The sequence below is a fragment of the Rana temporaria genome, chromosome 10, assembly GCF_905171775.1.
Source record: "Rana temporaria chromosome 10, aRanTem1.1, whole genome shotgun sequence".
Lineage (NCBI taxonomy): Eukaryota > Metazoa > Chordata > Amphibia > Anura > Ranidae > Rana > Rana temporaria.
The window spans coordinates 15,703,896-15,731,885 of NC_053498.1; the positions used below are offsets into that span (position 1 = coordinate 15,703,896).

Sequence of the window (27,990 nt, forward strand, 5' to 3'; positions counted from 1 at the left end):
TAGTTTGAATCCTCAAACCAAGATACGACGGCATCTGGGTTCGATCCGACAGGCGTACGGCTTCGTACGCCTTCGGATCGTAGATGCAATACTTTGGCGTCCGCTGGGTGGAGTTTGCGTCGTTTTCCGCGTCGGGTATGCAAATGAGCTTTTTCCGACGATCCACGAACGTACGCACGGCCGTTGCATTCTCTTACGTCGTCTCTAGTCGACTTTTTCCGGCGTATAGTTAAAGCTGGTATTTTGCGGCGTATAGATAGACTTGCCATGTTAAGTATGGCCGTCGTTCCCGCGTCGAAATTAGAATTTTTTTTTATTTTTTGCGTAAGTCGTCCGTGAATCAGGATGGACGTAAGTCACGTCTAAATTATGTCATTTCACGCAAAGCATGGCGGGAAATTTCGAAACGGAGCATGCGCAGTTCGATCGGCGCGGGGACACGCTTCATTTAAATGAATCACGCCCCCTAATTGCCGATTTGAATTCCGCCGCCAGAAATACACTACGCCGCCGTAACTTTCGGCGCGCAATCTTTCAGGATTCAAACCAAACCCGTAAAAGTTACGGCGGCGTAGCGTATCTCTGATACGCTGCGCCGATCCATTTCTATGTGGATCTGGCCCCTGATTGGTAAATATAAGTCACTGCACTTTGCTTTTTTACTGCCCTTATTAAATAAGTTTCTATATATGTGCAATGTGAAATACCACTAATTGCGTTTATTTATTGCATCTGTGACAACGAAGAATAAAACTTGTAGATAATTGTTATGCTGTTGTATGGTTGTGTTGTATTGTAAAATGGGAATGGAGGGGTTGTGCATATATTTTTAGACTTAAATTTTTTTGAAGCCAAGTGTCGCGTGTTGTGTTTTCTTTTGTTCTTCTGTTCCTTTTTTCCCTGTTTGAAGTGGTCCTAAAGGATCGGTCCATGTAAAAGCGATTATGTAAAAATAAGTAGCGCTTTTAGCGCAGGAGACTCTTAAAAAAAAACCTGGGCCAGAATCCCGTACATCCTGCGTTGGCGTCGCGTAAGCTATTTACACTACGCCGCCACTACTTACAGGAGCAAGTGCCGTATTCCCCAAACACTTGCTCCGTAATTTGCGGCGGCGTAGTGTAAATGGCCCAGCGTATGGCCGCGTAATTCAAAGGGGGCGGCTTGTATTCAAATTAAGCGCGCCCCGCACTGATTGAACTGCGCATGCGCCGGGCGGAAAAAGAGCCCAGTGCGCATGCTCCAGCTCACGACGGAAAACGTTAATGACGCCGACGTGAGCGTCATTGACGTAAAGTCATATTCGTGGACGACTTAGTAAAACAACGTAACCGACGGAAAAAGACGACGCTGACCCGACGCCATACTTAACATGGCATACGGCGGACTGGCGTAAGGTTACCCCTCATATAGCAGGGGTAACCTTACGCTTACGGAAACGACGTAACCGACAACTACGCGGCGCTAATTCGTTCGGGAATCGGCGTATCAGGCTCATTTGCATAGTCAAATGAGAACTGAACGTAAACGCCACCTAGCGTCCAGCATCGCATTACATCTAAGATCCGACGGTGTAAGTGACTTACACCTGTCGGATCTTGGCCGTATCTATGCGAAAATGATTCTAGGAATCAGACGCATAGATACCCGGGGCCAAAAAGAGAGATACACCGTCGTAACTCTTTTGAGAATCTGGCCCACTGTCTATACTCAGAGGCGGCTCTTTAATTAGGCAAATTAGGCGGTCGCCTAAGGCCTCACAGGGGCCTCGTGGCCACCTAAATGCATTACTCCAGATTTGAGGGACAGGGGACCTTAACGCTGCTGTGCTCAGGCAGCGTTAAAAGCCCTGACTCAGGAGCGGGGCCACCAGCATCCCTAACAACCAGTGAATATCCGTGACACCACCCCTTGTGACGTCAATGACCCAGCATGCCCTCAGTCAATGACGTCACAAGGGGGCGGGTTCACCAGGTGACATCACTGGGTGGCCCCCGCCCCTTAGTTAGCTGGATCTGGGGGCCGTCTTGATAAAGGGGGCTTCCAGATTCCGATAAGCCCCCAGCCCGCAGATCCCCACAACCACCGGCCAGGGTTGTGGGGAAGAGGCTCTTTTCCCATCATGGGCGGGAGTGAGGCCCCATGTCAAGTTTTGCCTAAGGCCTCACAAAGCCTAGAGCCGCCTCTGTCTATACTATACTACACTATACCTTGCTCTTCTCGGGTGGATTCGCCTAAGATAGTGGCCCTATGGGAAAAGTGGCAGACTGACATCCCTAACCTAGACAGGGAGACCTGGGAAGAATGCTTACAGTCTGGCTCTAGATTGGTGGAAAACTAGTTGTGGTCCCAGACGCAAGACGGGGACACCGACCGGGGGAACATTTCTTCCAATTCTCACAAACATGTTAGGCAAATTAGGCAGCCGCAAGGCCCCTGGGAGTGCCAGGCCTTAGGCGGCCACCTAATTTGCCTAATTAGAGAGCCGCCTCTGCCACAGAGGCTGCACAAGATTTAACCACAGAGGTCGCAGAATTGTCCCAAGTGCCAATCCCCTAATAGCAAATATATGCACATGTTCTGGACCTGCCCTTCTTTGTCGGTGTACTGGGCCGCAGTTTTTGAATGCATCAATATCCGCCTGCAGCTATTACTTTCGCTATGGCCTGAATTATCTCTGCTGGGCATTCAGGGTGATGGCTAGGGATGAGCTACGTATTCGAGTCGAACTCGCCGAATTTACGAACGTTTTGGGCCTTCCGCACCAAATTCTAGTTACGTTGCACAACCCATAATTCACTGCGGCATCGCAGTGCATTGCTGGCTGATGATTGGCCAAGGATGCACTATGACTTGCATGCTTGGCCAATCACAGCTTGCAAAAAACGGAGAGCCATAATTGGCCAAAGCCAGGATGCAATGATGCCAGCAATGGGATACCTCTCCACCAAGCCCCACCCAGCTCACTGAAATAGCAAAAATGACAATACAAGTGAATACTAACAGCTATGTCACACCTATAAGTTCGTGAGCTCTTTGGCTCCCTCTAGTGGGCAATTCAGCTGACACGTGTCCCGTTGTGTCAACTTAAAGCGGGGGTTCACCCTGTTAAAAAAAAAAAAAAACGTTTTTTTTATTAGACCATTACATTCGGCATCGTAGCGCGAGCTACGGTATGCCGGTCTTACATTTTTTATCCCCGTACTCACTGTGCTATGGCTCATTGAAGATTCCGGGGAATGGGCGTTCCTATGGTGAGAGAAGGTGATTGACGGCCGGCCCTGGCACGTCACGCTTCTCCGGAAATAGCCGAAATAGGCTTGGCTATTCACGGCGCCTGCGCATAGCCTGTGCGCAGGCGCCGTGAAGAGCCGAGACCTACTCCGGCTGTCTTCGGGGAGCGTGACGTGCCAGAGCCGGCCGTCAATCATCCTCCCTCTCCATAGGCACGCCCATTCCCCGGAATCTTCAATGATCGATAGCACAGTGAGTACGGGGATTAAAAATTTAAGACCGGCATACCGTAGCTCGCGCTACGATGCCGAATGTAATGGTATAATGATGTGAAGGAGGGTGAACCACCGCTTTAAACAACAAACTGAATTGGTGACTGTTCCTTCAAGTTTAAAGCAATCTTCGGCTAGCTTTGTTGGTGCACATGAGTATTTGTATTCCAACAAGAGATGTGAAGAAAATAATTAACACTTATAGGGCCAGATTCTCATACATTCGCGCTGCTCCTGGGCAGCGTAATATATGAGATCTACGTTACACCGCCGCAGGTCTACAGGTTTACATCCTGATTCTCAGAACACTTACCTGTAAACTTGCGGCGGTGTAGCGTTAGATTGCTCGTCGCAAGCCCGCCCAATTCAAATGGGGCGGGCACCATTTAAATTAGGCGCGCTCCCGCGCCGAGCGTACTGCGCATGCTCCGTCGGGTAAATTACCCGACGTGCATTGCGCTAAATGACGTCGCCCCGACGTCATTTGCCTAGATGTATACGTAAATGGCGTCTAGCGCCATTCACGGACATCTTACGCAAACGACGTAATTTTTATTGAATTCGACGCGGGAACGACGGCCATCGTTAACATTGGTTGCGCCTGCTAATTAGCAGGGGCAACCTTACGCGTCGGGTACGCTACGCAAACGACGTTAATTCGCTGCGTCGACCTCGCGTATGTTCGGGAATCGCCGTACTTACCTCATTTGCATAGACGACGGGGAAAAGCGACGATGCGACACCTAGCGGCGGGAAAAAAAAATACTTTTAAGATCTGACAGCGTAACAGCCTTACGCATGTCAGATCTAATGGGTACCTATGCGCAACTGATTCTGAGAATCAGTCGCATAGATACCCGGGGCCAGATGAGGTGTTACGACGGCGCTAATGGTGTTGCGCCGTCGTAACGCCTTTGAGAATCTGGCCCATAGTACGTAGTGTAATGGCAAAAGAGGCACTGTTTCTCCCAAAGTGCCTTGTCACTCCTGGGTGCAATGTGTCCCTACTTGTGGCACGGCAACTTCCAGCAGTACAAGTGAAGCTATGAAAATCACCTTCCTGCAATACAGTTAGTTATGTTGGAGGGCAGGTGCCCTCTCACCAACTGAGGCCTCGCCTGGCCTCGCCGGTATGCTCCGTCTGGACCCTCTTGGTGCTCAGTCCCTCTGCAGATCGTGGTCCCTGGTCCCCCACGCAGCTGCTCACAAGGTGCCGGTGGATAGGCGACTCTGGATGCTGTAGAGTGTAGGCCGGTCTCTCTCCCTGGTCTGTTCAGCAGGGCAGTGGCAAGGATCCCTCCTTCAGGCGATCCAGTTTCCGCAACTTTAGGCCCAGGCTTCTCCGGCCTAAGCACACTCACTGTAGACCTCTTGCCTGTTGAGCGATGGCGTCCCAAGGGAACCGAACAAGGCCTCGCCTGACCTTAAATAAATCCTCCCAGCAGGATGTGCGTGGCGCAATGCACTTTGGTAGCACAGTGGCACTGTGGGCATTGTAGTCTATTTCCAACCTACAGTAATAGAGTCTCTGGGCCAGATTCTCAAAAGAGATACGCCGGCGTATCGCCTGATACTCCGTCGTATCTCTAAATCTGCCCGTCGTATCTATGCGTCTGATTCATAGAATCAGTTACGCATAGATAACCATTAGATCCGACAGACGTAAGGCTCCTACGCTGTCGGATCTTAAATGCATTTTTTTTTCTGCCGCTAGGTGTCGCCGACGTAGTTTTCCCGATCGAGTATGCAAATTAGCAAAATACGCGAATTCCCGAACGTACGCCCGACGTTTACGTTAGATTTGCGACGCGTAAAGTTGCCCCTGGGTATATGAGGCGCAGTCAATGTTAAGTATGGCCGTAGTTCCCGCGTCGAAATTTTAAAATTTACGTCGTTTGCGTAGTGTAAATGGCTTACACTACGCCAACGCGGGATCTTGGAGAATCTGGCCCAATGTCATTACTTTCTGAGATAGTATGCTATGCATACTAGCTCACTATGCCTTTGTCTTGCAGGGTTTTTGTTTTTGTTGTGGATTTACAACCACTTTTACGGCCGTTAATCAGCAGCAGTGCACATGAAGCCTAAAAGGGAAATAGAGAAGTCCATTGTTACGGTTTACATACACTTCAACTTCAACAGCACTGAATGACTTTTATAATACTCTCTAAAGATAAGCGCCAGTTCTAGGAGTTATTGCCGACAGTATGACATTGCTGCTCCTTGTCTTATGAGTAATGAAATATTATTTTGTCATTCATGACGTACTTTCCCTCTGCCCTGCCTATCTTTATCTCTTACTAGATAGCTGGTATTTATTATTGCATCTCTTTTTAGACAAAGAAAACCTGCACTGACAGGCAGCTATCCCTGATATCCTTCACACCTCCCAACTTTCTGAGATGGGAATGAGGGACACCTATCAGCAAACGTATGCAGGCAAAGTACACACCCCTTGCCACGCCCACTTAAAGGAGAATTGTATAAAAAAAACAAGATTGGTTAAACCCACAAGTGCTTTTTTTACCACTACTTTTTCTTTATATTGGCTTTTTAAATGTACAAATGCAGCAATTTAGAAATCAGAAAGGTTTAGCACTGGGAAACACTTTTTGAAAGATAAAAAGTGCATTTTATATACAACTATATAGATCAGACCAAAATGAGGGACAAATGAGGAGGAATGAGGGACAGAGGGACATTGCTCCAAATCAGGGACAGTCCTTCGAAATCAGGGACTGTTGGGAGGTATGTCATTCTGAAAATTCGACTTCCCCCGGGTGTATTACTTATCAAGGCCTTCTATACTTTTTAAGTCAATAACCAAAACAAGCATGTAGCCAGTGTTCTAGAGCGAAGCTAAATCTTTCTGAGTCAATGAACTGAAAAGTTTTTAAGCCGTTTGATCAGCATGGAAGCTAGGCATACATAGGTTGCAAAGAAGAAAAGACCAACGGGGCGGCTTCCCGATCACCAACAGCCCGGGAGTTGGGAGCCGGCATTGACAGTTTGTTCAGTGAGCTGGGAACACGTAGTGAGCGCGCACTCGGCACAGAGCCCTGGACCTAGATGGACACATACTGTATGTGCAGGGCTGCCATCAGGAATTATGGAGCCCCTTACACAGCTTCAGGCCTGGGCCCCCTGGAGCACAGAAGAAATAAAGAAAAATATATATTAAAAATATATATATAAAAAAGGGAGGTAGCCATCAAGGGCCCTCGGGACCTCTGGGCCCTTTAATAAAAAAAAAAAAAAGAAATAAAAAAAGAAATAAAAAATATATATATTTATTTATTTTTTTAAAAGGGTGGTTGCCATCCGGGGGCCCTGGGGACCTCTGGGCCCTTTAATAAAAAAAATATATATATAGCCTACCAGTGCCCATCAATGAATGTTTTCTTCCTTACATTCATTCTGGGACACAGTCCTCCGCTGCTGACACTATGTGCGAATGGAGCGGTGGCTGCCTGCTGATGCGGAGACTTAGTCTGCATTCACACCTCCGCGATAAGTAACGCCGCGTACGCTGCGTATTTTGCCGCGATTCGTGTAACTTTTTTTTTTTTAACAAATCTTTCCCATTGCTTTCTATGGCCGAACGCCAATGCCGCCTGAAAAAAAGGGTCCGGGACTTGTTTTCAGGCGGCAGGCGTACGGCGTCTATGAGATGTGAACCATATCTCCATAGACAGCAATGGGAATTCTCCCCTCCAGCAGCACGAGTGTCCGGCGTCGGGCGTTTTGTCGCCAAGGTGTGAATGGAGCCTTAGTCGCTTGCTGAAGAGAGAAGAGAGTAGGAACACCAGTGGCCAAGCACCCTAGGCGGCTGCCTAGTTTGCCAAGTGGTAGCACCGCCCCTGAACTCACTGTACAGTAAGGCCAGGAGCGAGTGTAATGAAATGAAAAGGATAGTGAAGGGACGGCATGACAGGGGTTGGGTTAAGGAAGTGTAAGTGAAAAGGGGGAGAATTGGTATTGGCCAGGAGTAACAGGATGAGGAGGGACATGGGTAGTTTATTTAAGAGGGAGGTGGGGTCTCCCAGGCATGAGTGAAGGGACAGGTGACAAGTAGGGCCGCCATCGGGAATTATGGGGCCCCTTACACAGCTTCAGGCATGGGCCTAGGAGGGGGGTGCTGCCGCAAATTGAGAAGAATTGAGAAAGAAGAAATAAAGAAAAATATATATAAAAAAAGGGGGGTTGCCATCCAGGACCTCTGGGTCCTTTAATAAAAAATAAATAAAAAAAAATATAAAAAAATAAACATTTATAAAAAAGAAATAAAAAAAGGGGGGGGTTGACATCCGGGGCCCTGTGGACCTCTGGGCCCTTTAATAAAATAAAAATATATTTAAATTTTTTTTTTTATAAAAAGTAAATAAAAAAAAGGGGCGTTGCCACCCGGGGCCCTGGGGACCTCCGGACCCCTAAAAAAATATGTTTTTTTTTTTTTTAAAGGGGGTGCCATCCGGGCACCTGGGGACATCCGGGCCCCTTACAGGAGTACTGCCTGTACCCCCCTGATGGCGGCCCTGTGTATGTGCAGCGGCTGGGCATTATGACCCACCTGCTCTGGCATTACCCTGATGGTAAGAGCTTAACCCCTGACACTTGTTGCTAACAAGTTAAAATCCGTATTTTTTGCTAGAAAATAACTTAGAACCCCCAAACATTATATATATATTTTAGCAGAGACCATAGAGAATAAAATGGCGGTCGTTGCAATTTTTTATGTCACACTGTATTTGCGCAGCTGTCTTTCAAATGCAATTTTGTTGGAAGAAATAAAAAAACAAAACAGTAAAGTTAGCCCAATTTTTTTTTTTTATAATCTGAAAGATGATATTATGCTGAGTAAATAGATACTTAACATGTCATGCTTTAAAATTGCACACACTCTTGGAATGGCAAAAAAAGTCTTTCCTTAAAAATGCGGCGATATCTCACATGTGTGATTTGAACACTGTTTACATTTGGGGGCGCGGCTTATGTATGTCTTTTCTGTGGCGCGCAAACATGCGGGGATGGGGCACTTTAAAAAATGAATACATAATAAATAAAAAAGTAGTGACAGGTACTCTTTATGAAGGGATCTAGCGTCTAAAGACTCCAAACCCCTTCTCAGCACTTCAAAGTATTTAAAACGCCAAAATCAGACTTTTTTAATAATTTTGACTTTTTTTAATTTGGCGTAATTGGCTTCCGAGTAAACTGGAAGTGACGGTGTGACATCGCTTCCGAGTTACTACATTGGAGACCCGATCTAAGCCAAATCCGGCTTTGTTTGGGTCTCCGGCCAGCCGGCGGATGTACCAGCCATAGGTTTCGCCTAGGGTGTCAAAAATCCTTGCACCAGCCCTGAGGGAGTGAGTGAGTGTTGTCACCCGAGGACAGGCTGGTTATTTTGCCAAAAATTTCTTATTTCCTCAGAAAAATGTGGAAACATCGACAAGGAAGAAGTTGTTTTCTCCCTCATGTAGGTGAAGTTTACATCCTACTGACAGACAGAAACATTTCTCAGAGATAAAAATGAGCTCCATTGAGCAGGTTAATAAGTAGACAAGAGAGATAACACACCCATATCTAGTCTCTAGACTCCCAGGCTGTCATCACATATAGAAGATCGGAGAAGACTCGACATGGAACTCATCCCAGGCTTCTGCATCTGCGTCCTTCTATCTCTTACATTAGGTGAGTAAATAAATACATCCAATAATTTCATTCGAAGTTAGGTGTCAGCCATGGCTTCCCCCCATAGATACAATGGAGGAGCAAGTGTAGCCATCTAATGATAGGAAGTTTATTATTTGCAGGATTACCAGGTAAAAGTTTTTTTTTTTTTTTTATTGTACAAACGACAAATTATGTGGCCACTTTAGTATGATTTAAGTACTCTTGCCACCAGGGGCGGACTGACAACTCACGGGGCCCAAGGGCAATAGAAGATTATGGGGCCCCTGGGCTTACAGATGACCACCAAGCCAGGAGGCAGTGCAGAGGCGGGGCAGCTAAAATCTCGGGATTTTCACATCAAAAGCATGTCGGTTTTGGAAAAAAACATAGGGCCAGATTCACGAATAATTACGGCGGCGTAACGTATCCCCTTAACGTTACGCCGCCGCAAGTTTTCAGCGTAAGTGCTTGATTCACAAAGCACTTGCCTGTAAACTTACGGCGGCGTAGCGTAAAGCCGTCCGGCGCAAGCCCGCCTAATTCAAACGGGGCGTGTACCATTTAAATTAGGCGCGTTCCCGCGCGGAACGTTCTGCGCATGCTCCGTTAGGAAATTTCCCGCCGTGCTTTGCGCGAAATTACGGCGCCCCGACGTATTTCCGGACGTCTTAAGCAAAAAAAATAAATTGGAAATTCGACGCGGGAACGACGGCCATACTTTAACATGACTGGTCTAAATCTAAGCCATGAAATAGCAGGCTTAAGATTGCGACGGGTAAAACCGACTAGCGACGACGTAAGAGAATGCGACGAACGCGCGTACCTTCGTGGATCGCCGTAAACAGCTAATTTGCATACCCGACGCGGAAAACTACGCGAACTCCACCCAGCGATCACCGAAGTATTGCATCCTAAGATCCGAAGGCGTACGAAGCCGTACGCCTGTCGGATCTTAGCCAAATGCCGTCGTATCTTTGTTTGTGAATTACAAATAAAGATACGACGCGGCAAATTTGAAAGTACGCCGGAGTATCAGTAGATACTCCGGCGTATTTCTTCTATGAATCTGGCCCATAGATTTTTACACACTGTCCCTGGTTTTACTGAGCCTGGCAACCCTGATGGGGCCCCCTAGTGGCATGGGGCCCTTGGGCAGTGCCCGAGTGACTCAATGGTCAGTCCGCCTCTGCTTGCCACTTGACTAATTTGAGCTCGTTAAAGTAAACTTCTTGTACAAGCAGACCAATGTAGGGTTAATTGTCACATAATATTTCAAAAAAATTAACATTCCTTTGATTTAAGACACCCCCTGCCTCCTCCTCCGAAGAGACGTGCAGCACGCAACGCATTAGGGGTGTGGCTTGGCAATGTTCCCTCTTTCATGTGCCTCCTTTTCTCTCTGGAACATTTCCATGGTTCATCGTCACTGTGTTATCCCTGGGGGCTTTCAAACTCTTTCCCCTGCCCATGTATACCCCACTATACTATAATATAACTTTTTAGGTGTCCAGATCCTTTCATCCACAATACTCTTTGGTCACTCTGGCCCTTATGTGGACCATTAAATTTTTTTTTTTTTTTTATTGGCAAACCTTTTAAACTTCTTTTTTTTTTAATACTTTTTATTGAGTTTTCATTAGAATGGGCAGATCCAGCTGGGGCCTCTGTGTTGCAATTGTTCAACTCCCCCAGGGCCAGATTCAGAAAGAATATACGTTGGCGTATCTCCAGATACCCCGCCGTAATTTCAAATGTGCGCCGTCGCATCTTTACGCCGATTCACAAAGCGAGATAAGCCCAAAAACATGGCTTCAGCCGTCCGACGTAACTTGCCTATGCCGCCGTATCATGGGCTCATAGTTACGCTGGACGCATTCGGCGCTCCCATTATAAATATGCAAATTAGCTAGATACGCCGATTCACGAACGTAGTTGCGCCCAGGAGCTGTTCGTTAGGCGCGTCATTTACGTGGGGTCACGGTTCATTTCCATACAACACGCCCCCTACCAGCCTACTTTGAATTACGCCGGCCAATTTACGCTACGCCGCCGCAACTTACGGAGCAAGTGCTTTGTGAATACTGCACTTGCCTGTCTAAGTTGCGGCGGCGTAGCGTAAATAGGATATGCTACGCCCGCACGAAGATGCGCCCAGATATGTGAATCTGGCCCCCAGTCTCTAAGGCCCCGTACACACGAGAGGATCCATCCGCTGGAATTGATCCGCGGACCGGCTCCAGCGGATAAATCCGCTGGTGTGTACCACCTGGGATGGATTTCCAGCGGATAAAAATTTAAGACATGCTTTAAAATCTATCCACTTGAATCCATCCCAACGGATTGATCCGCTGGTCTGTACAGACTCACCGGATCAATCCGTCCGAATCAATCCCCCGCATGTGTCGTAATGATTCGACGCATGCGTGGAATTCCTTATATGACAGCGTCGCGCACGTCGCCGCGTCATCATCGCGGCGACGGCGCGACACGTCATCGCGATGGGATTTCGGCGCGGATTTCGATCCGATGGTGAGTACACTCCATCGGATCAAAATCCTCGCAAATCCTCGAGAGGATTTATCCGCGGAAACGGTCCGGTGGACCGTATCCGCGGATAAATCCTCTCGTGTGTACCAGGCCTAAAACTAAAGGTAAAACCTCCTTGCAGACTTTGCCATACCGGTGGTGACTATTGGAGGACTTGCTGTAAACATTACATTATTAACCTACTGAAATCTGCTTTTTGATTTGTAGCTCCGGCCTCTGCAACAGAACTGACCAGTAATGCCACAGGATGGGTCTGGGAAGGTGGAGCGGTGTCTCTGTACTGTTCAACCCAACTTACCAATGCCTCATTTATCTGGCACGTGGATGGAGATTTATTACCCGGAGGTGATCAATACCATATTTTCGTTGACCCCTTGGGACCAAATTCTACTCTGACCATCAGCCCTGTCTTCAGAAATAACACTGGATCCTATACCTGTTTTGCCTATAATTCAACATTGAACGAGACCAGCAATGCCCTGAACTTGAGCGTGGCCAGTAAGTGAGATCATGTTTATACTTCAAATGGAGCTACACTGAGCACCACAAACCAAAAATCCTATTGTTTTATTTTTAAAATTCAAAGCAAACTCATTCATTAGGGTTGCCAGCTGTCCGGTATTCAGTCTGGGTTTTAGATCCTGTGTCCGGGTTTCAGTCCGCTTTAACTGTGGTACAGACTGGGGGGATTATACTGGGGGACAGACTGACCTGAGGGTATTATACTGGGGGACAGACTGGCCTGGGGGAATTATACTGGGGGACAGACTGACCTGGGGGGGATTATATTGGGGGACAGACTGACCTGGGGAAGGTTATACTGGGAGACAGATAGACCTGGGGGGATGTACTGGGGGACAGACTGACCAAAGAGGGATTATACTGAAAGATAGACTGACCAAAGAGGAATTATACTGGAAGACATACTGACCTGGGGGGATTATACTGGGGGACAGACTGACCAGGGGGGATTATACTGGGGGATACACTGGCATGTGGGATTATACTGTGGGAAAGACTGACCTGGGGGATTATACTGGGGGACAGACTGACCTGGGGGTATTATACTGGGGGACAGACTGGCCTGGGGGATTATACTGCGGGACAGACTGACCTGGGGGAATTATGCTGGGGGACAGACTGACCTGGGGGGATTATATTGGGGGACAGACTGACCTGGGAAAGGTTATACTGGGGGACAGACAGACCTGGGGGGATGTACTGGGGGACAGACTGACCAAAGAGGGATTATACTGGAAGACAGACTGACCAAAGAGGGATTATACTGGAAGACAGACTGACCTGGGGGGATTATACTGAGGAAAAGACTGACCTGGGGGATTATACTGGGGGATACACTGGCCTGGGGGGATTATACTGTGGGAAAGACTGACCTGGGGGGATTATATTGGGGAACAGACTGACCTGGGGAAGGTTATACTGGGGGACAGATAGACCTGGGTGGATGTACTGGGGGACAGACTGACCAAAGAGGGATTATACTGGAAGACAGACTGACCAAAGAGGGATTATACTGGAAGACAGACTGACCTGGGGGGATTATACTGGGGGACAGACTGACCTGGGGGATTATACTGGGGGATACACTGGCCTGGGGGGATTATACTGTGGGAAAGACTGACCAGGGGGGATTATACTGCGGGACAGACTGACCTGGGGGTATTATACTGGGGTCAAACTGGCCTGGGGGATTATACTGGGGGACAGACTGACCTGGGGGGATTATATTGGGGGACAGATTGACCTGGGGAAGGTTATACTGGGGGACAAATAGACCAGGGGGGATTATACTGGGGGACAGACTGACCTGGGGGATTATACTGGGGGATACACTGGCCTGGGGGGATTATACTGTGGGAAAGACTGACCTGGGGGGATTATACTGGGGGACAGACTGACCTGGGGGGATTATACTGGGGGAAAGACTGACCTGGGGGATAATACTGGAAGACAGACAGACCTGAGAGGATTATACTGGGGGAAAGACTGACCTGGGGGATTATACTGGGGGAAAGACTGACCTGGGGGGATTATACTGGGGGACAGACTGACCTGGGGGGATTATACTGGGGGAAAGACTGACCTGGGGGGATTATACTGGGGGACAGACTGACCTGGGGTATTATACTGGGGGAAAGACTGACCTGGGGGGGTTATACTGGGGGAAAGACTGACCTGGGGGGATTATACTGGGGGACAGACTGACCTGGGAGGATTATACTGGGGGATAGACTGACCTTGGGGGGATTATACTGGGGGAAAGACTGACCTGGGGGGATTATACTGGGGAACAGACTGACCTGAGGGGATTATACTGGGGGAAGGACTGACTTGGGGGGGGGTTATACTGGGGGACAAACTGACCTGGGGGGGGGATTATACTGGGGGAAAGACTGACCTGGGGGGATTTTACTGTGGGACAGACTGACCTGAGGGGATTATACTGGGGGAAAGACTGACCTGGGGGGTTATACTGGGGGACAAACTGACCTGGGGGGATTATACTGGGGGAAAGACTGACCAGGGGGGATTTTACTGTGGGACAGACTGATCTAGGGGGATTATACTGGGGGATAGACTGACCTGAGAAAGGTTATACTGGGGGACAGATGGACCTGGGGGGGGGGGGGTTGGTTGTACTGAGATACAGACTGACCAAAGAGGGATTATACTGGAGGACAGACTGACCTCGGATGGGGGGGGGGGGGCGACTGTACTGGGTGACAGCCTGATCTAGTTTAATTTAACTACACTCCTTAAGCTTCTCCCATTAATAACACAATTTGACCACACCCACTGTTCATCACGGATGATACATGTGGTGCAATACTACTCTTATTGGGGCACCCAAAGATCTACCCTTACCTCAGGCATGCAGGCAAGAGGCTGAGCTTAGAAAACTCTTCCTCCTCTCCAGAAGACTCCTGGAATATGCATAGCTCCCAACTCTCCCTGATTTCGAGAGACTGTCCCTGATTTGGAGCAATGTCCCTCATACCTTCTCATTTGCCCCTCATTTTGGTCTTATCTATATTTATATATATATATATATATATATATATATATATATATATATATATATATATATATATATATATATATTTTTTTTTTTTTTTTAAATACTTTTTATTGAGTTTTCATTAGAATGGGCAGATCCAGCTGGGGCCTCTGTGTTGCAATTGTTCAACTCCCATTCTCTAAAACGAAAGGTAAAACCTTCTTGCAGACTTTGCCATACCGGTGGTGACTATTGGAGGACTTGCTGTAAACATTACATTATTAACCTACTGAAATCTGCTTTTTGATTTGTAGCTCCGGCCTCTCCAACAGAACTGACCAGTAATGTCACAGGATGGGTCTGGGAAGGTGGAGCGGTGTCTCTGTACTGTTCAACCCAACTTACCAATGCCTCATTTATCTGGCACGTGGATGGAGATTTATTACCCGGAGGTGATCAATACCATATTTTCGTTGACCCCTTGGGACCAAATTCTACTCTGACCATCAGCCCTGTCTTCAGAAATAACACTGGATCCTATACCTGTTTTGCCTATAATTCAACATTGAACGAGACCAGCAATGCCCTGAACTTGAGCGTGGCCAGTAAGTGAGATCATGTTTATACTTCAAGTGGAGCTACACTGAGCACCACAAACCAAACATGTTATTGTTTCATTTTTTTTTTCAAATCAAACTCATCCCTTAGGGTTGCCACCTGTCTGGGATTCAACCGGACAGTCTGGGTTTTAGATTCTGTGTCCGGGTTTCAGTCCATCTGAAACCCGGACACATCAGTGGTAGCCCTGCAGCACCAGTCCTCCTAACCCCCTCTCCCCTCCTGTCAGCTACCAGTGCTTTAATTATATTGGTGGGGGAGGCACTTTAACTGGGGTACAGACTGGACTGGGGGGATTATATTGGGGGACAGACTGACCTGGGGGTATTATACTGGGGGACACACTGGCCTGGGGGGATTATACTGGGGAAAAGACTGACATGGGGGGATTATACTGGAGGACAGACTGACCTGGGGGATTATACTGGGGGATAGACTGACCTGGGGGGATTATACTGGGGGAAAGACTGACCTGGGGGGATTATACTGGGGGATAGACTGACCTGGGGGGATTATACTGGGGGAAAGACTGACCTGGGGGGATTATACTGGGGAAGACTGACCTAGGGGGATTATACTGGGGACAGACTGACCTGGGGGGATTATACTGGGGAAGACTGACCTGGGGGGATTATACTGGGGAAGACTGACCTGGGGGGATTATACTGGGGACAGACTGACCTGGGGGGATTATACTGGGGGATAGACTGACCTAGGGGGGGATTATACTGGGGGACACACTTGCCTGGGGGGATTATACTGGGGGATAGACTGACCCGGGGGGATTATACTGGGGGAAAGACTGACCTGGGGGCATTATACTGGGAGAAAGCTGACCTGGGGGGATTATACTGGGGGATAGACTGACCTGGGGGGATTATACTGGGGGATAGACTGACCTGGGGGGATTATACTGGGGAAAAGACTAACCTGGGGTGATTATACTGGGGAAAAGACTGACCTGGGGGGATTATACTGGGGGACACACTGACCTAAAAGGATTATACTGGGGGAAAGACTGACCTGGGGGGATAATACTGGGGGACAGACTAACCTGGGAGGATTATACTGGGGGAAAGACTGACCTGGGGGGATTATACTGGGGGAAAGACTGACCTGGGGGGATTATACTGGGGGACACACTGACCTAAGAGGATTATACTGGGGGAAAGACTGACCTGGGGGATTATACTGGGGAACACACTGATCTAAGGGGATTATACTGGGGGAAAGACTGACCTGGGGGAATTATACTGAGGGACAGACTGATCTGGGGGGGATTATACTGGAGGACAGACTGACCTGGGATGGGGGGGGGGGGGCGACTGTACTGGGATACAGACTGACCTAGTTTAATTTAACTACACTCCTTAAGCTTCTCCCATCAATAACACAATTTGGCCTTACCCACTGTTCATCACGGATGCTACATGTGGTGCAATACTACTCTTATTGGGGCACCCAAAGGCGTCCCAGGTCTTTTACAATCCTATAGTGTAAACTGCATAAAAAAAACGCTTTGCGCCACTAAAGTGTTTGGTTTGATGAAAAGGTGGCAACCCTACCATCCATCTATCTATGTCACCACTTATTTTGCTGATAAATACCTTTGAAAAACACCCCCTAGCATTTCTAGCTGCAGCCATCTTGAGTAAGGGCAGATGATTCATGCAGCATTTACTTCCTGGGATCCACCTACCCTTACCTCAGGCATGTAGGCAAGAGGGTGAGCTTAGAAAACTCTTCCTACTCTCCAGAATATGCATAGCTCCCAACTGTCCCTGATTTTGAGGTAATGTCCCTGATTTGGAGCAATGTCCCTCATACCTCCTCATTTGTCCCTCATTTTGGTCTGATCCATATAAATGTATATAAAATTCAGCGCTAAACCTTTCATCTGATTTTTAAATTGCTGCATTTGTAATCTCCAAAAGCCAATATAAAGGAATAGTTGTGGTAAAAAAAAAAAGCCCTTGTGGGTTTAACCAATCTTGTTTTTTTTTTTTTTTTTACAATTCCCCTTTAAGGGGGTGTGGCAAGGGGTGTGTCCTTCATTCTCATCTCAAAAAGTTTGAAGGTGTGGATATACAACATCGTTTGCCTAGGTCAAAAAAACAGGAAGTAACTGAGGAAATAAAAAAATGAAGTTTAAAACATTAAATATGATATACTTCCCTATCTCATAGCTCCCAACTGTCCCTGATTTCGAGGGACTGTCCCTGATTTGGAGCAATGTCCCTCTGTCCCTCATTCCTCCTCATTTGTCCCTCATTTTGGTCTGATCCATTTAGTTGCACTTTTTATCTTTCAAAAAGTGTTTCTCAGAGCTAAACCTTTCATCCAAATTCTAAATTGCTGAATTTGTAAATTTTAAAAGCCAATATAAAGGAAAAGTATTGGTAAAAAAAACACTTGTAGATTTAATTAACCTTTTTTTTTATTAATTCTCCTTTAAGAGGGCGTGGCAGGGGGACGTGTCCTATGCCTGCATATGTTTGTTAGTAGGTGTCCCTCATTCCCATCTCAAAATATGCTATCTATTTACTAATGCTAGCAACATAAGAATTGAAAATACTTAGGGGTAGATTCAGGTATAATGGCTTAAATTTGTGCGGGCGTAGCGTATCTCTGATACGCTACGCCGCCGTAACTTAGTGAGGCAGGTTCTGTATTCACCAAGAACCTGTGCACTAAGTTGCGGCGGCGTAGCGTAAATCTGCCGACGTAAGCGCGCCTAATTAAAATTGTGAAGAGGTGGGCGTGTTTTATGCAAATATAACATGACCCCACGTAAATGACGTTTTTGACCGTGAAAGTAACCCAGTGCGCATGCTCCAAATTAAACTGCAAAAAGCCAATGTTTTCGACGTGAACGTAAATTACGCACATCCCCATTCACGGACGACTTACGCAAACGACGTAAAATTTTAAAAATTTGTCGCGGGAACGACGTCCATACTTAACATAGAATATGCCTCATATAGCAGGGGTAACTATATGCCGGAAAAAGCCTAACGTAAACGACGTAAAAAAATTCGCCGGGCAAACGTACGGTTCTGAATCGGCGTATTTAGCTAATTAGCATATTCGACGCGTAAATATACGGAAGCGCCAGCTAGCGGCCAGCCTAAAATTGCAACTAAGATACGACGGCGTAAGAGACTTACGCCGGTTGGATCTTAGTCAAATCTATGCGTAACTGATTCTACGAATCAGGCGCATAGATACGACGCCGCACACTCAGAGATACGATGGCCTATCTGGAGATACGCCGTCGTATCTCCTACCTGAATCTACCCCTTAAAGTTGATTGAGAGAGTGAAGTTCTGCTTTACCCCCGCCCCCCCCCCCCTTTACACAGCAGACAGAAACAGTGCTGAGGCTGTCACTCACAGGTTGTGCACTCCCCTGTCACTATTTTTCTCTTGGTGTCAGGAAAACATATCAAAAGTGACTCATGCTTATAGCAGAGGACAGACCAACGGACTGAAATGACACGTAGTGCTCTGGATTGGACAAGTACACACTATAGAGGGATATGCTTTGTTCATATTTCATGTCTGAGGTTTACAACCACTTTAAGACTGCGGCCTATATGTACTGTTTGAAACAGCATGGTATAACTCTCCTTTCTAATATATATTTTTTTGTTTTTTTACAGAACCCCCTAGTAATCCAAGTATTTATTGTAGGTCAGATGGTTACACGGAGCAAGTGTTATTAGGCTGCTTCTGGGCAGGAGGGCAACCTTCAGCTGACGTTAAACTGTCATTTAATGGCACAGTCAAAGAGGGAAAGGATGAAGTCACCTGGACTGTGTCTCTGGATTATGAGGTCCGACAACCAGAGCTCGTCTGTCAAGGAGATCAATTGGGGAAGACATCGGAGTGCAAGATCGTTTTTGGTGAGTTGATGGAATCAGCTTGGCGTATTTTCAATAATATTACTATCCCGAATTAATCGGATTATTAGTCTAATCCTCATTCCTGCACTGATTGTGCCTTTTGCACTGTGTATATATAATTCATATACATTCACTCACTATGGATCCATGCCAAACTTCTAGCAGGCAAGGCAACAGTTTGTTATGTTGTCCTGGTCTTTGGTTCTAGGTATACAAACCAGTGGCGGCTAGTACTCAACATTTTTGGGGGGGGGCACAAACAAACTGAAAAATACTGAAAAAAAAACCACATCAATCGCAGCCACTGTGCCCATCAAATGCCGCCACTGTGCCCATCAATTGCATCCACTGTGCCCATCAATTGCATCCACTGTGCTCATCAAATGCTGCCACTGTGCCCATCAATTACGGCTATTGTGCCCATCAAATGCCTTCACTGTGCCCATCTAACGTAGCCACTGTGCCATCAAATGCTACCACTCTGCCCATCCAATGCTGCCACTGTGACCCCTCTGCCCGCTTGCTGTCTGCCCAGGACTTACCCTGTCTCGGTGGGGCAGCGAGTGACGACGGTGAGTGGTGTCCTCATTTGTCTCTACCGGTCCTCTCCTCTTGTCCTCTCCTCCCATCAGGCGTCCAATCACAGCGCCTGTCGTTTTAGCCATTCAGGTGACGGGTAACAGTGGGTACATTAAAACCTTGGATTGCGAGTAACTTGGTCTGCGAGTGTTTTACAAGACACGAATGCTGGACTCGGCCCACCCCCTGACGCCCGCGTCATTGGATTTGATTGACAGCGGCGGGAGCCACTGACTGCGCTGCTATCACTCAATCTATCCAATCAACAGCCGGGACCCCGTGCAGAGAGGGACAGCGCGTCTCCGACAAAGGAAATTCGGGGCTCACGTAAGTACAAAGGGGGGGGCCGTTCACTGTCAAAAGTTTTTTTACCTTAATGCATAGGATGCACAGCGAGAACCGGGAGCTGTGTGTGTAGGGGGAGAAATGACTGATCGTCTGTTCATACAATGTATGAACAGCGATCTGTCACTTCCCCTAGTAAGTCCCATCCCCCTGCAGTTAGAACAAGCATAGGGAACACAATTAACCCCTTGATTGCCCCTTCCCTCACCAGTAAGCCGGAGTTCTAAGTCGTGTATTTCACTATATAAACTCACTTAACAGTTAAAATTACATGAAAAATGCTAAATTCCGGTGGGTGTAACAAGATGTCCGCTTTCCCCCTGTGTATGGAGAAGTGTGGGGTGTAGCAAGATGGTGGTGAGGAAACGTCACTTCTGTTACCAATTCTGACGGGTCGCCTAATCTGACGAAACAAGGGCCTTACACATTATTATTTTTTTTTTGGGGGGGGGGGTTTGTAATACATGCTACGCCTTTTATCAGGTATGTCATTCAGTGAATGGATGTTTGCTGATCTCCCTTCCTTTTACAAATGTATCCTGGGAAACATAGGGGGGAGGGGGCACTATTAGGGAGGCATGGAAGCGATCCCGCAGCTTTACAGCTTTTTCTGACATTATATTACCTGAATATTATGTGCAGCCTTTTGAATGAATGAATGAATGAAAACTTATATAGCGCGGCACATGCAAACTAAATCGCCTTTGGTGATGTTAGGGGGGGGGGGGCCACACTTGAGACTCCTATATCAAGTATATTGACCTACACTGAATTGAAGCATCTCTTCCAATGTCTTCCCATTAGAACGTCCACTGTCTTCAAGTCACAACAACAATGCAGTAACTTCAGTGACGGAAGGAGAAAATCCAAAACTGATAGTGACCTTGAACACTCCAAACTCCCTCAATCCTACCTTCAGCTGGTTCCATCTTAATCCAGACCCTGTAGCTATCACAAGTGGTGGAAAATTTAAAGTAGAATCCGGTGACTCTCAGTCGTCACTTCTCATCTCCAATGTGGCTCAGAGTGAGAACGGGACCTACGAATGCCGAGCCAGGAATATCATTGGAAGTACGACCTTCAAACTCAATCTCGAAGTCAAATCACAAGGTAAGAAAATATATTAGGGCTGTTACTGATTAAAATTTTCGTGTTCGATTAATCGATTAATCGACTAATTTCGATTAATTATAACGCACATACAGATCCAACTACTTTTAGCTGATCCCCTTGCAGGCTGATTCCCAGTGCAGCTACAAATCACTGGAAAAATGGATAGCAGGATACAAAAAACACACAAAGGCAGCGCTCGATGGGAATAGCATTAAAACTTGTATAGTCTTCAAGTAGGTAACAAAATAAATATTGCACTGGAAATAAAATCGATGTAGCTACATAAATTTTAAAAATGGTGCGATTAATACCAAACATTAGCAAAAGCATGTAGTAAAAACATGTAGCTAAGTATGATACTGGTATAAAAATGTGTACAACGATACCACTGCTGAATCCAGATGAAGAGGGGTTAACATCAGTCCGTCGGCATGTAGATGTCCCGTGAAGGGAACTATCACAACTCCCAGTGGATGGCTGCCCTTGCGTGTGGCAGAAAGTAAGGTCCCGCCGGCATGAAGATATGAAGGCACAGCAAATGAGCCCTTCAGATGGACATGGCAAGCACGGCAGTGTCCGTGATGTCACAGAATCTGCGACGAAATTCCCTAAAGACCCGGAAGCTGGCGGAGAGGTGAGTACCGATCAAAAGAATTTTGATCGATCAACAAAAATGTACGATTAATCAAGGAATTCATCGTTAATTTCCACAGCCCCAAAATATATACATGGCATATATATTCGCTAGAGATTTTTCCAAAAGAAAAAGCATACATAGATGGACAGCTCTGTCACTAAAGCTGGCCAGACATGTTACAAACTAGTTGTACTTTCTCAGTTTGATCTACCAACAACTAGTTAGGGCCAGGTCCTTTTGAACAAAATACAAACTGGATTGGAAGAACGAAAAGTGATTGCACTGTCAGAACCATTGACGTATCTCGGCATAGTGCCTACAAATATGTCAGAATGTTTATACTGAAATATAAAAATATTAATGTATTTATGGAAATGTGGAAATCTGTGATTTGGGAGAATTACAACTTCCTACAATATCAAACAAGAAATCCAAAGTTCTTTTATCCGTGCTAGTTTGAAGACAAGTAACACAAATGAATATTTAAAATATATATATATTTATTAACTGAAGATATAGTGCAAAATTAAAATCAGGTATAAGTTGTGATAATACAAATTAATATACTTCTACAATCAGAGATAAATGATGGTTAAATGTTCAGATAATATTTACATTATATGACAAGGTATATTCACAGTTCAATACTTAAATCATACTTGTATATTTAAAACTTGTTAACTCTTATGCCCTGTACACACTATCGGTTCGTCTGATGAAAACGGTCCGATGGACCGTTTTCATCGGACGAACCGATCATGTGTGGGCCCCATTGTTTTTTTCCCATCGGTGAAAAAAAATAGAACCTGTTTTAAAATTTTCTGATGGTTAAAAAAACGATAGAAAAAAACGATCGTCTGTAGGCAAATCCATCGGTCAAAAATTCCATGCATGCTCAGAATCAAGTTGACGCATGCTGGGAAGCATTGAACTTTTCTCTGCACGTCGTCGTGTTTTACGTCACCGCGTTGGACACGATCGCATTTTTAACTGATTGTGTGTAGGCAAGACTGATGAAAGTCAGCTTCATCGGATATCTGATGGAAAAATCCATCGGTCTGTTTTTCATCAGATGAACCGATCGTGTGTACAGGGCATTAGTGAATAGCCTTCCCGTGATTTCAATGGACTTTAGGTAAACAACTCTTGTTTACATTGACACTATGTTATCTTTCTCAAAACCAACAGATCTCCTGCTCACACTTCACACGGTCATATTGTACACACGCTTGACAATACATTGAGCGGGCGTAATTTACTTTGAAAATTCGACGTGATACTGAGCATGCGCGCACATGCGCCGTTCGTAAAGCGCGTCATTTACGTGGTGTCACGAATCATTTACATACAACACGCCCTCTCCCAGCCTAGTTTGAATTAGGCGCGCTTACGCCAGGCCCATTTACGCTACGGCGTCGTAACTTAGGACGCAAGTGCTTTGTGAATACAGCACTTGCCTCTCTAAGTTGCGGCGGCGTAGCGTAAATAAGATACGCTACGCCCGCACAAAGTTACGCCACCCTACGGGAATCTGGGCCATTGTCTATTCATGCTCGTGAACTCATGAACTTAATTTCAACCCTTAAAGAGAATATGGCTGCCCTTCTGCTCATAATATATATAAATAGGAACAATATGAAAAATATACAATATGCGACTTTATATGTATTCTTTTAACCCCAAATGTTGTGACAGCACATAGGCTGTACTATCAGATTGTAAAATATACGGCCAGCTTAAGAGGAGATGATGGTAGATCATCTCTGACTTGTAAACTGTAGGAGCTAGTCATTACTTGGGTCACTGGCTAATTTCTAATGCCTTGTACACACCATCGTTTTTCCCAACGTGATTCCTCTCTAGCCTCACTTGCATACACACCTTCATGCAAAAAAACATCCAACCAAAGCATGGTGACGTACAACACATACGACGGGACTCTAAGGGAAAGTTCCATTCAAACGGCGCCACCCTTTGGGCTGCTTTTGCTGATCCTCGTGTTAGTAAAACTTTGGTGAGAGACGATTCGCGCTTTTCAGCCTCGTGCTTTTCTGACTGTTACAGGGTGACGAATGTGCTATCTCCATTACGAATGCTAGTTTTACCAGAACGAGCGTTCCCGTCTCATACTTGATTTTGAACATGCGTGTTTTTATTCCCCTTGGAAAAGCATACACACGACTGTTTTTCGCGACGAGAAAAAGACTGACGGGAAACACTTCGAGAAAAAAGAGAGCTGGTTTTAATTTTTTCGCAGGCAGTTTTTTCGTAGAGAAAACTGCTATGGAGCATACACACGACCAATATAAAAAATTGCAGTTTTCTCATCGTGAAAAACGGTCGTGTGTACAGGGCATTAGATTTATTAAAGAGATAAAAAACATTTAACGTTAACAGACCAAGAGGAACCAAATAAAATAAGTTAATTGGTAAGGAAGTTTTAGATGCCCTTTAATAATTATTTTTTACACGTCTATTTCCATAGAGTCCTCGGGTTCAAGCAGGCTGAGCAGAGGAGCGATAGCCGGCATTGTGATTGGTGTAGTAGCTGGAGTGGCCCTTATCGTGGTCGTTGGGTACTTTCTTGTAAAGAAAGTGTTCTAATGTAAGTATACACGGGTCTGATGTGTTGGAAGCATACTGTATGTCTTGATGTATACTGTTCCTACAAACCTTAAGATAATTAACCTAAAAGAAAATGTTCATTTACAGACAGTGAAAGGATATTCAAGATGATAAATGATGGTAGAAGATAAAGAATGATAGGGGAAGGCTATAGAGCAGTGATGGCGAACCTTGGCACCCCAGATGTTTTGGAACTACATTTCCCATGATGCTCATGCACTCGGCAGTGTAGTTGAGCATCATGGGAAATGTAGTTCCAAAACATCTGGGGTGCCAAGGTCCCCCATCACTGCTATAGAGGGTAGTATTACAAGGATACATGTTGATAATGATAAATTAGAACAAATATAGATATAAATAAAATATGGATGATTATATAAAATAATATATAGGATAGAAAATGACAGATGATGATGGATGAGGTTTAAGGATTACCGTATTTATTGGGGTATACCGCGCGCAGGCGTATAACGCGCACCCCAAACCTAGAAAGGTAGTTTAAGGAAAAAGAAAAAATTTACATTTTTGCCCTGCGTCCATCGGCGGCCTTGTCCGGCGTCCGTCTGCGGCCTTGCGCGGGGTCCGTCCAGCCTTGTGGGTGTCCGTCTGAGGATTTGGAGGTGTCCCTCTGCGGCTTTGGAGGTGTCCGTCTGTGGCTTCCTCGCGGGGTCCATCCATCCGCACCTTGCCCGGGGTTGCAGCCAGGGCTTTTTTTCAGGGGGAACTTGGGGAAACTCAGTTCCACCACCTCTGGCTCAGACCCTTTGGTGCCTGCTCACCACAATCACTTGTAAACACATTAGTCTGGTTTCTGTGTTTACAAGTGACAGCTTTGTAACCCCCTGAACTCTGCACTCTGTATGTAATGCAATTCTGGTATTTAATGCCCCTTTAAGACCCCTCTACTGCTTGTGAAATCTGAACGGGGTCGTGGTTGAGTTCCTGCACCTATTTTCTGAGAAAAAAAGCTCTGGTTGCAGCGGTGTTTATTTTTGCATTTGGCGCAGAGAGGAGCCGGATTTCCTGTGTGTTCGGCTCCTCTCGGCTTGTCTCAGCTTCTCTTGGCCCTCTCGCGTGGCTGCGGGCGGAGCCGAGCGTGGTAGAGCCTAGCCGAGTGTGCAGTACACTCAGCTCGCCTTGTCTCGGCTTCTCTCGGCTCCTCTCACGTGGCTGCGGGCGGAGCCGAACGTGGATGAGCCTAGCCGAGTGCGCAGTACACTCGGCTCGGTCTATTTCGGCGGCGCCCGGGAACAGCAGTATCGGCGTATATCGCGCACCCACGATTTCCCCTGATTTTAAGGGGGAAAAAGTGTGCGGTATACGCCGATTTGGGTGACCACATTTCCAAACTGCCATTCAGGGACACACCCCTCTCTCACCTTCCCAAAAAAAAGATGGGGGGCGGAGGGGAAATGTAGTCTTGGGGGTTGATGGGGAATTTGGCTGTGGGTTATTTGTCAGGTGAATGTGCCACTTGCCACCAGATGCAGTGCCGCTTGCCACCCATAGCCTACCACCAGATGCAGTGCTGCTGTCACTCCCTCTGCATGAGCCACGTGCGTAGAAGTAAAGGAGTGACGTCACTATCTGGAGAGTGAAGATCACACCAGTCCCTGCTGCTTGCTGATGGGTGCCGGAGAAGGAGGAGGTGCCGAGGTGGGTGGGGACAGCAGTGCTGCACTAGGCACAGGCCTTGCTCTCGGCCTCACTGTCTGAGAGTAAATTGTCACTGGTTGCAAGATGCCAGGCAGTGCTGGCACTAGCAACCAGTTCCGCGTGCGTTAGAGCATGTGCAACAATTCTAGCACTAGACCTCCTCTGTAACTCTAAACTGGTAACCTGTAACATTTTTAAAGCGTCGCCTATGGAGATTTTTAAGTAACAAAGTTTGGCGCCAATTCCATGAGTGTGCGCAATTTAAAAGCGTGACATGTTGGGTATCTATTTACTCGGCGTAACATCATCTTTCATATTTTACCAAAAAATTGGGCTAACTTTACTGTTTTGTTATTTTTTTATTCATGAAACCGTTTTTTTTTTACAAAAAAAAAGGCGTTTGAAAAATGATTGCGCAAATACCGTGCAAGATAAAAAGTTGCAATGACCACCATTTTATTCCCTAGGGTGTCTGATAAAAAAAAAACATATATAATGTTTGGGGGTTCTGAGTAATTTTCTAGCAAAAGAATGATGATTTGTACATGTAGGAGAGAAGTGCCAGAATAGGCCCGGTATGGAGGTGGGTTTTAAAGCCCGGTATTGAAGGGGTTAATGATGCTAGAAGTGAACATTGCTGAAGCAGATGAGAAAGTATTGCAGACAGTCTTTTCCTACCCATGGATCCCATATAGTCACATCAACTTTTTTGCTTCACCTTCTTATAATGTGATGTGACGTAAGTAAAAATATAGGGCCAGATTCACAAAGGGGATACGACGGCGTATCTCTGTTTCTATCTATGCGACTGATTCATAGAACCAGTTACGCATAGATATCCCTAAGATCCGACAGGTGTAATTGTTTTACACTGTCGGATCTTAGGATGCAGTACCGCGGCCGCCGCTGGGGGGAGTTTGCGTCGAAAACCAGCGTCGGGTATGCAAATTAGGAGTTACGGCGATCCACGACGTATTTTCGCGTTCGCTACGTCGCCGCTAGTCTAGTTTCCCGTCGCAAATTTAGCCGTCGTTTTGGGTGCCCTAACTTTAGTCAGCAAACGTATTGCTGTCTAAAGTATGGCCATCGTTCCCGCGTCGAAATGTAAAATTTAACGTCGTTTGCGTAACACGTCCGGGAATACGGAAGTACGCTACGCGCGTCGCCGTTCGAAGAAATGACGTCACGGCGCGCAAAGCACGACGGGAATTGCTAAACAGAGTATGCGCAGTAGGTCCGGCGCGGGAGCGCGCCTAATTTAAATGGCATACGCCCATTTGAATTGGCCCGCCTTGCGCCGGAGGCTGCCAGCGTAGTTTTCATCGCAAGTGCTTTGTGAATCAGGCACTTGCGATGAAAACTTGTGGCGGTGTAACGTATCTACGATACGTTACGCCGCCGCTCCCCTACGTGAATCTGGCCCGTTATGCAGAAATACCATTCAAAGTGTAATCCATAAAGTAATGAACAAACATTTTCTCTATTTTTTTCAGAGATCAGCACCGACCACCATCGTTGGTCCAAACACAGAAATCTATGCGATATGTTACAAGGGATCCTTGGAGAACCGGACACGAAACTGATCTCTGGTTGTCTTTCTCAAACTATAATGCAAATTACCAGTTTTATGTAATGGTAGCAATGAGCAACCAATGATTTTTCATCATTCTTCTGCTCTAAACCTGATTGGTAGGTATAAGTCTCAGGTCTTTGTTTTTTACTCCCTTAACTGCTTGTCCACTGACCGCTGTCAAAATGACGGCGGGAG

General features: G+C 46.4%; 1 protein-coding gene across 3 annotated transcripts; it reads left to right on the top strand.

The window, feature by feature from the left end:
* Nucleotides 1-9,097: 9,097 nt before the first annotated feature.
* Nucleotides 9,098-27,863, top strand: CEACAM1 (CEA cell adhesion molecule 1). 3 transcript variants are annotated; one of them, XM_040326854.1, is made up of 7 exons: nucleotides 9,109-9,197; nucleotides 11,934-12,224; nucleotides 15,060-15,350; nucleotides 19,025-19,267; nucleotides 20,996-21,301; nucleotides 24,427-24,546; nucleotides 27,716-27,863. In XM_040326854.1, exons 1-6 carry the CDS (start codon nucleotides 9,146-9,148, stop codon nucleotides 24,543-24,545), a joined length of 1,302 nt encoding a protein of 433 aa, XP_040182788.1. In that variant the 5' UTR covers nucleotides 9,109-9,145; the 3' UTR covers nucleotide 24,546; nucleotides 27,716-27,863. The 3 variants fall into 3 exon arrangements, with proteins under 3 accessions (XP_040182789.1, XP_040182790.1, XP_040182788.1); XM_040326855.1 differs by lacking the exon at nucleotides 11,934-12,224 and having other exon boundaries at nucleotides 9,098-9,197; XM_040326856.1 differs by lacking the exon at nucleotides 15,060-15,350 and having other exon boundaries at nucleotides 9,102-9,197.
* Nucleotides 27,864-27,990: the final 127 nt, after the last annotated feature.